Source organism: Microcaecilia unicolor, chromosome 7, assembly GCF_901765095.1.
Source record: "Microcaecilia unicolor chromosome 7, aMicUni1.1, whole genome shotgun sequence".
NCBI lineage: Eukaryota > Metazoa > Chordata > Amphibia > Gymnophiona > Siphonopidae > Microcaecilia > Microcaecilia unicolor.
In genome coordinates, this window is record NC_044037.1 from 175,397,525 (window position 1) to 175,411,294 (window position 13,770).

A 13,770-nucleotide genomic window follows, 5' to 3' on the forward strand; every position below is an offset into this window, starting at 1 on the left:
ATCCTGAGATATCTCCATTACTCCCTATTCAAGGTAATTTAGCTTTCCCTACTGGTGATTCTTCATTGGCTTTTCGTAGATGGTCCTCAAGTGGGATACATTATCTTTTCCATGTGGTTACAGAGCGGGGAGCCATAAAGCCCTTTGTGAATCTGTGTGAAGAATTTGGTTTGGATGATTCAGATGTGTTTGCTTATTTTCAACTTCGTCACTATGTAAATTCTTTAGTCCCTCAAGCATTATCATTAGAGGTATGGGAGCGTTTAAACGATATGCTAGACCTTCAATCTCAGCAGCAGACTCCATTGAAATATTTTCATACTTACTTAAGAGACTCGATTGCAAAGTATGACTTCTCCAAAGTAACTCAGCAATGGAACCTAGAGTTGGGTTTGAAGCTTCGGCCAGAACAACTGGAAGTGTGTTTATCAATGTACCATCTGACAGAAAATGCGAATTGGTGGGAACTGCACTATAAATTTGTGCTGCGGCTACACATATCGCCTCTTAGAGCTTTTCGAGCTACATTACAATAGTCTATGTCCACGTTGTTTTAATGGTGGAGCTCCTTTGGGACATATGTTTTGGTCCTGTTCTTTGACTATGACCTTCTGGAAAGACCTGTCTCATCATGTTTTGAAGCTTTGGAATGTTAATGGGCGCCCATCACTCAATCAGCTATTTGACATTTTCCATATCTTGGGCCCTACACCACGAGGTCTGAAAGCTTTTCTTAAAAGATCTATGCTGATGGCAAAAAAAGTGATTCTTCAATTGTGGCTCGATTCCAATGGACCTACAATATCTCACTGGCGTTCCTCTATGATACATCTCTGCTCTTTAGAACGGTCAGGATTTCTGATTTAGCATCCAAGAAAGGAGATCTATTTTGTTCAACCTGGGCTCCTTTTTGGGACTCACTCCAGTGGCATGCAGCAAGATTTTGAACTCCTAGCTGGACAGAGAATCAAAAGGATAAGGTAGAGTAGGGGAGGGTTGGGAAGATTGGATGTAAAGTGGGGAGGGGGTAAGATTTTCTCGGGAGGAAATACGAAACTGTCTAGTATATTTACTATGTATCCTGTTGTTTTGCTCAATAAATAAGATTTATAAAAAAAAATACATGACGCTGTCAGAAGTCTGTTTGGAGGAGTGGCCGCTGCCTGGCAACCCACTTAGCTATGCCTCTGTGCTAACTTAAATTAAAATGTAGAACTTTCTAGCAGTATCCCACCACATATGCGCTGGTGCCTTCCCACCCAATGTGAAAGCGCGTTTCCTTCAATCTTTGTTTTTTTTGTGGAGCTGAGAGGACGTGTTTGTAATGTTCTCTCTTCATACTATGCTTTCATTTTCATGAGTGCCTTCCCCTGCTGCTAATTGGTCCATTTTTACTTTTATTTTAATATTTTTCTGCAATTTTTGGTTTCCTTTTGCTTTCCATGAGTGGCTGTTCAATTAGACCACAGCCCTGATCTCAATGTGAACACTACCCTTTTTTTTAACAAGTTCAAGATAAAGGAGTTTAATTCAGCCGAGATTCTTTTTTGATGTCCCGTGGACCCCCAGTAGCTTCAAGTGGTGTGCTAAATGTTGATGTGTGATTGCTGTCACGGACCCGCACAGTTGGTGCATTGGGTGCCTCGGGCCAACTTGTGACCCATCTGTGATTTCTGTTTGCATATGCAGGTGAGAACACAGAGAGTGCGACAGGCTCAGATGGAGCATCTTTTTGGCTCTTCGAAGGCTGGATCATCATATTCGTCACCGGCGGCATCGAAGTCCGTGGCTGTTCCGACATCGGCATTCAATGGGAGTGCACCAGCATCAAGTCGGTCTCCATCTGCCTTAACACCGGGGCGCTGTTAGCAAGCCCCGGGACCGGTCAACATTGGATCTGACACAGAGGTGACACTTGGATTTGGTTGTGTCCTCATCGGCACTAAGGGATCGAGGAGCTATGCATCAGAGGAAGCCCAAGAAGCATAAGCATTGGTTCTCAGTGGGCATTGAACTTTCCAATACTCGAGAAGCACCGGCATCAAGAGGAGCGCTCTCCCTCTGTAGAAGTGGTGCCGGTGCGCCAGACCATCCTAGTCCTAAGGGCCCTGAGCACATTTTTGGATAAGGAAAAGTTCAGTATGATTTCCCTGGGCACCCTGTTTCCTCTCATCCAGGAAAACGATTGGCTATGCTCTTTGGATTTAAAGGATGCCTATAGCCACATTTCAATACTTCCCAGTCACAGGAGGTATCTTAGATTTCGAGTGCGGAAATTCCACTACCAGTATTGCGTTTTGCCATTTGGCCTAGCGTCTGGCCCCAGAGTTTTCACCAAATGCTGATGGTAGCTGCAATATATCAATGCAGACTGGGAGTGTATGTGTTTCCCTACCTGGAATATTGGCTGGTCAAGAACACATCTCAGGAGAGGGCAAAAGAGTCAATGCGGATGACTATTCAGGTGTCGGAGTTATTGGGGTTTGTCATAAATTATCCCAAGTCCCATCTTCAGCCAGTTCGCCAGTTGAAGTACATAGGAGCCCTGCTAGATATGGCGCAGGCTCAGGCCTTTCTTCCTCAAGTGAGAGCGGATACTTTAGTGAGGCTTGTCTTGCTGGTCCGCAGCAGCTGTCAGGTTTCAGCTCAGCAAATGTTGAGATTAAAGGGCCATGTGGCTTCCACGGTGCATGTCACAACCATGGCACAGCTCCATTTGAGAGTGGTCCACTGGACCTTAGGGTCCCTGTTGCCTGAGACCACTGGGAAGCTAATAGATATCATCTGCATTCCTTCGGAGCTGGCTCACACCCTTCTCTGGCGGACAATCTGGTCGAACTTGACTCTGGGACTTCCATTTTAAATTCCACCGCCTCAAAAGGTGTTGACAGCGGATGCATCCGTCTGGACTGGGGAGCTCATGTAGATGGGCTTAACACTCAAGGTCAGTGGTCAGCCCAAGAGCTCTTTGAGCTCTGCGCCATTTAGAATGCTCTAAAGGCTTTCAGAGATTGACTTCAGAACTACATTGTTCAAATTCAGACAACCAGTTTGCAATGCTCTATGCCAACAAGCCTGGGGGGGGCGGGGGTACAGGATCCTACCCCTTGTGTCAGGAATCGGTGGGCATGTGGCAATAGGCACTACTTCATGGGATGAACCTCCGTGCCACTGGCAGACAGACTGAGCAGGATATTGCAAACATATGAGTGGTCTCTCAATATAGGCCTAGCATGGGAGATCTTTCAAGAGTGGGCACCCCCTCAGTGGATCTTTTTGCCACTCATCTCAACAAGGTCCCTCAGTTCTGCTCCAGGCTAGGGTCACACGGCAGACTAACAAAGGATGCCTTTCTCCTATATTGGGGACAAGTATCCTCCATAGGGAAGACTTTGCTGAATCTCAGACAAGACCAGGGCACCGTGATTCTGATTGCTCCTTATTGGTCGCGGCATTTGGTTCCCTCTTATTCTGGAATTGTCTTGCAAAAATCTGTTGAAATTGGACTGTTTTCTGACCCTCATCACATAGAGCGAGGGGTCCCTTCTACATCTCAACCTCCAATCTCTGCCCCTCATGGCTTGGATGTTGAGAGTGTAGAGTTTGGATCCCTCGGATTACCCAAGGATGTCTCCCATGTCTTGCTGGCTTCCAGGAAAGATTTCACTAAGAGGTGTTATTTTTTTTTTAATAGAGAAGGTTTGCTGTCTGATGTGAGGACAAGGCCTTAGACCCCTTTTCTTGTCCTGTACTAAAACTGCTTGAATATCTCCTGCACCTCTCTGAGTCTGGTTTGAAAACGAACTCTGTAAGGGTTCATCTTAGTGCAATTGGCGCTGCTTATCATTGTGTAGGAGGTGAGTTAATCTCTGTACGACCTTTAGTTGTCCGCTTTATGAGAGATTTGTTGTTGACAAAGCCCCCTACCAAACAATGTAGTCCTCGCCCAGCTGATGAAAGCTCCCTTCTGAGCCGCTGGATTCCTACCATCTGACGTTTTTTACCTGGAAAGTTGTGTTTCTAGTGGCGGTCACTTCAGCTTTCAGAGTCAGTGAGCTCCAAGCCCTGGTAGCTCACCCACTGTAGATTCAGTTCCATCACAACAGAGTAGGCCTTCTTCACACACCCTAAGTTTCTTCCTAAGGTAGTGTCGGAGTGCCATCTTAACCAGTCAATTGTTCTTCCAGCATTTTTCCCGAGACCTTATGTCCATCCTGGTGAAAGTGTACTGCAAACCTTAGACTGTAAGCAAGCCTTAGCCTTCTATCTGGAGTGTACTAAAGACTATAGACAGTCCACCCAGATTTTCATTTCTTTTGACCTCAACAGGTTGGGGGTGGCCATTGGCAGACACACACTTTCAAATTGGATAGCAGATTGCATCTCCTTTGCTTATGCCCAGGTTGGGCTGACTCACGAAAGTCATGTTACAGCTTGTAATGTCAGAGCCATGGCGGTGTCGGTAATCCACTTGAGATTGGCCTCCATAGAGGAGATTTGCATGGCTACAACGTGGTCTTCAGTCAAAACATTCACATCCCACTACTGTTTGGATTAGGTCAACTGATTCGACAGTCAGTTTGGACAGGCAGTCCTATAGAATTTGTTCAGTGTCTGCCTAGAATCCAACTCCACCCTCTTCGGCTCTGTTTTCTTCTGTTCCAGGGTGCACTTCCACAGCTAGTGTGTATATAGTTTCTGGTTAATTGAAGTTTAGTCTAGATGTTTCCAGATTTGATCATCCTAGCTTGTTTTCGGTGAACTTGGTAGCTAGGTACTCCCATCTGTGAGACTAGGAAGGCTTGTCCATGGAGAAAATGAAGATACTTACCTGTAGCCGGTGTTCTCCAAGGACAGCAGGCCGACTATTCTCATATACCCTCCCACCTCCCTTTGGAGGTATCTATAGTTAAATTTTTGCTTTTTACACCTTACTGGAGGACCCGTGCTTGCATGTTGGATGGGAAGGCACCAGCGCATGCACGGTAGGACTTCTAGAAAGTTCCTCATTTTAAGCTGGTCAGCGTCTGCACCGAGCTCCATCGGGATGACGTCACCCATCTGTGAGAACAGTCTGCCTGCTGTCCTCAGAGAACACCAGCTACAGGTAAATATCTTTTGTTTTCCCCACCTCGCTTAAGGGCTTTAGTGCTCCATTGTGAGGAGAGGGCTCCTGAGCTGGCTGGTCGGCAGCTCTGATTAAGCTCATTGTAGCAGGCTGCTGATTGGCGAACAGTAGGCAAGGAGAGGTGCTGTGATGCCGGCGGACCCGGAAGTGCTTGGGCCCAAGATAACTGGCTGTCCTCTGGGTCCATGGGACTGCTGCGGGCTGGGCAATCTGATTGGCTTTTCTCTGGGAGCCGCAAGGTAGGGAGCGGAATTGTGGTACTTGCCGGTGCCAAGGGTGGAACAGCAAACTGTGCATGAGCAAGAAAGGGAGCAGAGGTAGAGGTCCGGGCTTAGAGAGAGGCAGTTGGACTTGGGCACTGTTTTGAGCCCAAATCAGCCTGGAGACAGTTTTTGATTACTGAAACAAGGTAGAGACCGCCAGGGACAGCTGTAGGCCCATGGTCCCGGGGAGGAAGCTAGCCACAATCTCTGGAGCTGTTTAGTGGACAACATGCAGGAGCAGAGGGGACAAAGAAAAGAGGAAAACTTGAGCAGGAGGCCCTGCAAGGTAAGGGGTTATTAGGGAAGGAATTCTATTTTAAGTAGTTTAAATAGGAAATGCTCAGTAGTAAGGTAATTGGCATGGAGCTGCAGCCTGTTGCTGGTGGAGGGTACATAACGTGCAGCTGTGGTTTGATCTGGCTCCTAGTCTGTCCCTCGGGTTCAGTAGAGCCTGGATTGGGATTCCCTGCCTTAGGAGTTTAGGATGTATCTGGTGGGGCCAGGTTCCTCCCTCCCCCCCTCCCACTGACCCCCTCAGTCTTCTCAGCTGTCCGTGAGCTTTCTGCCTTGATTCTGTCGCCATCCGTCTCTCCTTCCTCCTGAATCCCTCCCCCCCCCACCCAAAAAAAAGGTAAGCGGCTCTGGAGAGTGATAAACTCTTTTTAGAGTATTAAAAAAATTAGAGACCAAGCGAGGGAGCGCTGTGTGGCGCTAGGACCAGTGTGTGGGGGGTTAGTTTCTCTCAGAGTGCTTCTCCCATGTCAGCGTCTGAAGCTGCGAAGCACTGCTTCTGGTGTGGAAGCTGGAGAGCAGCTTCAGAGTGAGACGTGCATGCCAATCCATGCTAGATTCGCTGTGTTCAGCGGTGGAGGGCAGCTTGAGTTCAGATTATCAGTGCGGCACTGGGTCCCGTTTTGGCGGGAACCTTGGAACTTGCTTCGGCACGCGTGTCTGCGGGCACCATTTTTTTTTCTGCCTCGGCGTTCGGCTTTGACCAAAAACCCCCCCAAAGTCGTTCCACGTTGATGAGGCTATGAAAGTCCTCATTGCCGCAAAATGGGACACGCCAGAGGCTGGCCTGAGGGTGGTGTGGGCAATGTACCTTTACACTCTCCCTGAATCAGGTTTGGAGTTCTTGAGACTCCCCCCTCCCCCACTCGATCACAGCGGTCACTAAAAAGACCACGCTTCTAGTGGGAGGGGGGCATGGCTTTTAAAGACCCACAGGACTGTAAGTTGGAGTCTTCCCTCAAGTTGTCATGAGGTGGAGGCATTAAGTCTCCAGGCGTCTGGCCCGGGCCTGGCTTTCATGAGTTCAGAAGGTTTCTTTGGCAGATGAGCTTGTTAGTTTCTTGCTGGCTCTGGAATTGGGCTTGGCTTAGCGAATCTTCTTTATGATCTGCTTTGGGTGTCGGCCAAAGGAGTTTCTTTGGCGATCATGGCTCACCGCTGGATCTATTTATTTACTTATTTATTGCACTTGTATCCCACATTTTCCCACCTATTTGCAGGCTCAATGTGGCTTACAGAGTCCTGTTATGGCATAGCCATCCCAGGGTACATAATACAATTGATGATATACAGAAGTCAGGGAAAACAAGAGGATCTGGTCAGGCGTTTATAAAGAGGTAGATAGTAGTTGTGTCACAGTTAGTTATGGGATTTCCTGGTAGGCCTTGTTAAAGAGGTAGGTTTTCAGGGATTTACGGAAGTTACTTAGTTCGTTGATCGATTTCAAGTGAGTTGGGAGCGCATTCCACAATTTCGTACTAATGTAGGAAAAGCTGGTCGCGTGTGTTAGTTTGTATTTTACTCCTTTACAGCTGGGGAAGTGTAGATTAAGAAATGTTCGGACAGATCTTTTAGCATTTCTGGGTGGCAGGTCAATGAGGTCCATCATGTACGATGGGGCATTTCTGTATATGATTTTGTGAACAATCGTGCAGATCTTGAATGTGGTACGTTCTTTGAGTGGAAGCCAGTGCAGTTTCTTTCTTAGTGGTTTTGCACTTTCATGTTTTGTTTTCCCAAAAATGAGCCTAGCTGCGGTATTTTGGGCTGTTTGGAGTTTTTTGATGGTCTGTTCTTTGCAACCGTTGTAGAGAGCGTTGCAGTAATCCAGGTGGCTTAATACCAATGACTGTACTAGTTGGTGAAAGATTGTCCTTGGGAAGAAAGGTTTTACTCTTTTTAGCTTCCACATTGGGCACCTGATGTGGCTTCTAAATCGTGCCTTGCGAGATTGCCCTTTTGGGGGAAGCAGTTCTTCAAGGAAGATCTAGAAAAGATTGTTAAGGCTCTTGGTCATTCCAAGGGTCAGCGTCTCCCTGAGGATAGGGCCAGGGCAAGTTTCTGTGATGGATCCTCTCGCTTCAGAGATGCAAAGCATTGCTGGCCTGGCCGTTCCGTTTTCCAAGGTGATGGGGGGTGATGGTTGTGGACCTCCTGTGGCAGGGTATTCAGGTTCATCCCTGCTTGGTTGACAGGCTGATTCGGGCCTACTTGGCTTCAGAGGCCAGTTTGGCTACCTCGCAGGATATTTTCCTCCTAGAATCCCTGGGCTGGGTAGTGAACCAGCCCAAGAGCCATCTGGCCCTGTCTCAGTCCCTGAAGTATCTTGGGGTCTGCTTCAACATGGCCAGAGGGATGTTTTTTTCTTCCAAAGGAGCAGGCAGAAAAGCTCCATGCACAGTTGTGCTGGTTGTGTGTGATCTCCCGCAGCCCACGGTTTGATATTACTTGCAGCTAATGGGCTCCATGGTTGGTATACTGGAGGTGGTGCCTTGGGTGAGGGCTCATATGCGCCCTCTGCAGTGGGCCCTGTTGTTCCAATGGGCTCTGGCCTGGTTTCCATTGTCCACTTCCACCCAAAGTGAGGCTCAGTCTAGCCTGGTGGGACAGTCTGGCTCACCTGCTGAGAGGGGTTCTTCTGGATCCTCCACAGTGGGGGTCACCACAGATGCAATTCTCCTCAGTTGGGAGCTCAATGTCTGGGTCAGGAGGCACAGGGCACCTGGTTGAGCCATGAGGCATCAATCTCCTGGAGTCCCAGGTGGGCCGCCTAACTTTGCAGGAGTTTTGGCCACACTTTGAGGTGAAAGTGGTCAGAATGATATTAGACACTGCCACAGCGATGGCATACATAAACAAGCAAGGCGGCACCAGGAGTCAGGCAGTGGCTTCAGAGGCAGCATGTCTCTTGTCAGTGGGCGGAGACCCAACTGCAGGCCCTTTTAGTGATCCACATTGCGGGTCTGGGTCCTAAACCTGGTCAAGAGTCAGTTGCATCTCTCTCAGTCCTTAGAGTACCTGGGAGTTAATTTCAACACTCGACAAGGCCGAGTGTTTCTCCCGGATCACAGGAGGCTGAAGCTTCTGGAGCAGATTCGCTGACTCCTTCAAGTTCCTAATCCTCGCACGTGCAAATATGTACAGGTCCTAGGATGTATGGCAGCAATGCTTTCCTGCCTGCTGCCAGAGCACTGATCCTCTCTCTGCTGTTTTAAAATGGCTGCCGAGACTTCCACGGAAGTCTTGCGAGGCTGCCGCTGGAAGTTCTGGCAGCCATTTAATAAAAGCAGAGATGAGAGGATCAGCGCCACGATACTGGGCAGGAAAGAGTGGGGATCTTTCCTGCTCCGAAGAAGCCATTAGACTACCAGGCTGCCTCAAGCTATGTACCGGGAGGGCACTCAGGGTTGGAGGGGATGTGGATGGATGGAGTCGGGAAGATAAAGGGGAATCTGTTTCTCCTTCCTCGTGCTGCCGTCATCGCCGTACACTCAAAACAATGCAAACGAACCTATGAGCTGCTGCATCCACATTATCATTCTTTATTGTTGGTGGCATTTTTATTTAACCCATTAGTGCCCAATGTTCCCATAATAAGCCATATGGGAACAAATTGATGGGAACATTGGGCACTAATGGGTTAATTTCCCTTATATTTTCTAATATGCTGGCTTGTTCAGCATACGGATATACACAGAGGAAGTATAATGATGGAATAACATTTTATAGGTAGAGTAGTAATTTGTTTTAAATCGTAATCAGTGTGTTATTTGGAGAGGCTGGTTATAGGGACACCCTAGCATGTGTTATATTCGTGCAGAGATTTTTTTGTCCTGGTAAAGGGCCACTAAAACAGACATGAGAATCAGGTGCTCAACATTCAGAGTTTCTAATCTATTTACTTACTTATGACATGTATATCCCACATTAAACATGAATTAAGTTGAAACCTGGGAGCATTTAAAATCTTTTTGTTTGTTTTTTTTTCCTGTGCCTACATCTAAAGAAAAAGATGGCATGTGGGAACTTGCTCCTTTTGTTTTGTGAATTGCAGTGGTATATTATAAAAATGCACTTGCCTTTTTTTATTACTACTTTTTCACAGAAAGGTATTGAATAATTAGAGAAGAGCTTTCTTCGTGCAGAAGTGTTTTTCCAGCATCAGTCTAAATGTGCCAACATGTTCAGAACACTATTAGCCAACAAGTTCATAAGAAGTTAATTACGTTCAGTAGAAAAGAAATCTGTTTCCTCATGCTTCTTGCTATGTGAATATTGCATCAAGTATTACCTATCAAGGGCATTTGCTTTAAACTTTGTTTTAATTAATTTATCTAGTCCTTTCATAGCGTCCCCAGATCAATCCAGAGACTTGTGGGTTATGCCCCTCCTCTAGCAGGTTAGATAGAGAGAATACAACTCTCTGGATTGATCTGAGGGACTAATGGAAAGAAAATTATCAGGTAAGACATAATTTTACCTTATCCAGTCGTTACTTGTATATGTTTTTGCTTTTTAATCCCAAAGGTGAATCCTAAGGGTGGTTGAACAATTAGGTATAAACTGTGTTGTTTCTGACTTTACTTGTTTTGGAATTTGGACTGTTTTGGGTCCTGTTCTGACCTGTACATCTGCTGTCTTAGCAGAGTATGGAAGAAAATGATTTGTTATTTTTACTGCTTATAGAATCTGGCTTTCTTGGGGGGGGGGGGGGGGGGGGGAGTGTCACGGTGACTGTGGCACAGTAAGGGCTTGGCTTGGACTGGAAGCTGGGATGGAGAAGATTATTTGAGGCGCGGACGGGTTAGATTCCAGTGGGGGCAGGGATGGGTTGGATTTCTGTCCCCATGTAAATCTCTACCACCTCAGTATTGTCTCACTGGTCCCTGATGTCCCAGGACTACTACATTTGCCTCCATTGGACACACGAAGTGAGGTGCAGCATGGTGTGGTGGCTGTGCCCAGCTCATCTTCAGAAGGGGAATCTGTTGGTGGCGCCACGGTGGATGGTGGTGGTCACGGATTGGGGGCACATTGACTCCATCATTATGCCCAGGGCCTGTAGAGCAAGACAGAGGCTCTGTGGCCGATCAATTGCCTGGAGCTCAGGGCTGTTCGGAGGGGCCCGGTGGACTTTCGGGCCATCCTCCACAGCCATCCTACCAGGGTTTTGTTGGACAATGTGACAGCAGTAGCTTATATCAACAGGCAAAGGGACACTCACAGTGCACAGCTGTCCCTGGAGACTTAGGGTTTGTTTTGATGAGAGAAGGGTCATGTGTCCATTCTATCGGCAGCCCACATAGCGAGATCCCAGAACATTCAAGCAGATTTTCTTAGTCGCCATTCTATTGATGCAGGATAATGGGAGTGGTCACCCCAAGTCTTCCAGCTGATCATACAGCGATGGGGGATACCGTTGGTGGATCTGATGGCATCCCGCGGCAGTGTGATGTCGCCTCTGTTTTTCTTGAGGAGAAGGGAGCTAGGTTCCGGCTTCATCGATGCTTCAGCCTTGGTCGTCAGTGGACCTGCTGTACATCTTCCTTCCTTAGCTGTTAATAGGGCGAGTACTGCACAGGATTGCAGTACATCCAGGCACATTCATCCTGATTGCTCCATACACCCCTGGTACGCAGATCTCGTTTAGCATATGTTGGACTGGCAGTTTTGACTGCTGGTTCCTCCATACCTCCTCACTCAGGGGCCCATGACAATGGAAAAGGAAGAAGGGCTATTCAGACAATGTCATCTCTATTTTGTTGCAGGCAAGGAAGCGTTCTACTTCTTTGACATATGCTCTGGTTTGGAGAGTATTTGAGGGTTGGTGTGCGGAGCGAGCCATCTTGCCCTTTCATGCTTTGCTGCCTCATATCTTTTTGCAAGAAGGTGTTCAAAAAAAAACCTTGCTTATAACGCTTTGCAAGTTCAGGTGGCGGCCTTATCATGTTTTCGGGGTCACCTCTCCAATTCCTCATTGGCTGCTCATCCAGATGTAGTCTGATTTTTGAAAGGGGTTCTGCATTTTAAACCCCCTCTCCATCATGTTTCTCTTAAGGACCTTACTTTGAAATCGGTGTTCCTGGTGGCCATTTCTTCGGCCAGATGAGTAGTTGGAGCTTCAGGCATTGTCATGCAGGGATCTCGTCCTCTGCTTCTCCAAGGCTGGGGTCACAGTTCAGACGGTCTCATCCATCCTCCTGAAAACCGTTTCGCCTTTCCATCCCAATTAGCCAGTATTCCTGACGTTTTTCAGGAGTGAGGATTGTGGGGCCGATTTCGCTTCCCTGTGTTGTCTGAATACTCACAGGGTGCTTCTGCTTTACCTGGAAGTGATTTAACCACTTTTGGTGCAAGGATCATCTTTCTCTTGTTTGGGGGTCTGAAGAAGGGTTACCAGGCTTCTAAGCGTACTATTGCTCATTGGATCAGGGGGGCCATTGCCTTGGTGTACCTGTTTTCGGGGAAACGGTCTCCCCTCTCCTTGGAAGCGCATTCTACCAGAGCGCAGTCAACATCCTGGGTTGAATGTAGTGCATATTTTCTTGATGAACTCTATCAGTCGGCGATTTGGCTGTTGTTTCACACATTTTCCAAGCACTATTGGGTTAATATGGCGGTTAGATCAGAAGCCCGTTTTGATTCATCAGTCCTCTCGGCGGGGATTTTGATGTCCCACCCTCGTTGAGGACTGCTTTGTTATATCTCATCAGCTTCTGGATTCATCTGCTCTGACACTAAGGAAGGTATAATTATGTTCTACCTGATCATTTTCTTTTCTTTAGTCATAGCAGATGAATCCAGGATGCTGCCCTCAATATTTTGGATATTGTTTGTTCGGTTGCTTTCTCTGTTTTGAATTGTGTCTTCCTGGTTGCAGTAGTTCTGGGTGTTACATTTTTTAAATCCATATCTTTGTTCCATGGGGAAGGAGAATTTTTTTTTTTCTAGGGAATTCTGTTTTCTTATGAGAAATACTGAATCACCAGGAGGCTCACTGTCCCATATGGATGAGTTCAGTTTTGCGCTCTATCTCCACCTGCTGGTAGATGAGCATAACCCATCAGTTTCTGGAGTCATCTGCTATGACTAAAGGAAAGAAAATTATTAGGTAAGACATTTTTTTTTTTTTTTTTTTAACCTTTTACCATACTGCTCTCACAGTGCAAAACCATAAATCTGTTTTTAATTGTAGTGTTTTTATTTTCAGAAAAATTACGTATTTGTTTTAATTGTAATCCTTTTATTATTTAGGTACATGTCTTTAGTACAAAAAAAGAAGGATGTATTTGAAAGTGAAACAGAAGCAACAGAAAAACAGCTGTGTGCTAATAGGAGCATCGAGAGCTCTTTAACCATTCATAGAAGAACTATAGTAGCCAGAGATGCCACCAAACAAAAGCAAAGGTTCCGATTGGAAGATGAATTATGTGAAGAAATTAATGGTTCTCATAGAACCACATTTGGAGCATCCCAAGCAGGAAATGCCACGTTTCCAGGCTGCAGAGTCTACACCAACCGACAGATTAACAAGATAAACATTGAAGCTGTTTATAAAGAAACAAACTTGCAAATTCAAAATGCATCACTGGCAGGATCAAACACTGTTAAAAGTAAACGACTAGTGACAAATGCACAGTGTAATCTCTCGGATCTTGTAAATAAGAGTTCATCCATACCAGTGATAGATCTTATTTCCTCTGAGGACAGTGAGGATTATGTGTTGGTGTCATCTGGAGAGACCCATGAAAGGAAAGAATTCTGTAAAGCATGTCATAAACTCTACAACAAAATGGCAGATGTGAACACATCTACAATTCAAAATATTATAGGTAAGCTGAACTTTTGATTATAATGCTGGATTGGATCAGTTGACAAAATTTTAGATACCTGAGGATAAAATATTTTTAAAGCTGTGTGTTTAATTTTGTCAGCTGCCCTGGAGATGAATATGGATAAAGATGCATAGTCCCTCTATCAGTATAGCCCAGTAGTACTATTCCTTAGAGTCCAGACTGTTGAGTTATACCCCCTTTCTGCCAGCAGATAAAGTATAGAAACGGACTTTTCCAGTATAAGGGCTGATGC

The 13,770-nt window shown here is 46.3% G+C and overlaps 1 protein-coding gene across 2 annotated transcripts in view; it reads left to right on the top strand.

Moving 5' to 3' along the window:
• Positions 1–13,770, top strand: part of LOC115474289 — a 135,886-nt gene that overhangs the window by 35,434 nt on the left and 86,682 nt on the right. For both annotated transcript variants that reach the window (XM_030209694.1, XM_030209695.1), the window contains exon 2: positions 12,937–13,514. In XM_030209694.1, coding sequence (XP_030065554.1) covers positions 12,937–13,514 — 578 coding nt within the window. The remainder of the gene's footprint in view (positions 1–12,936; positions 13,515–13,770) is intronic.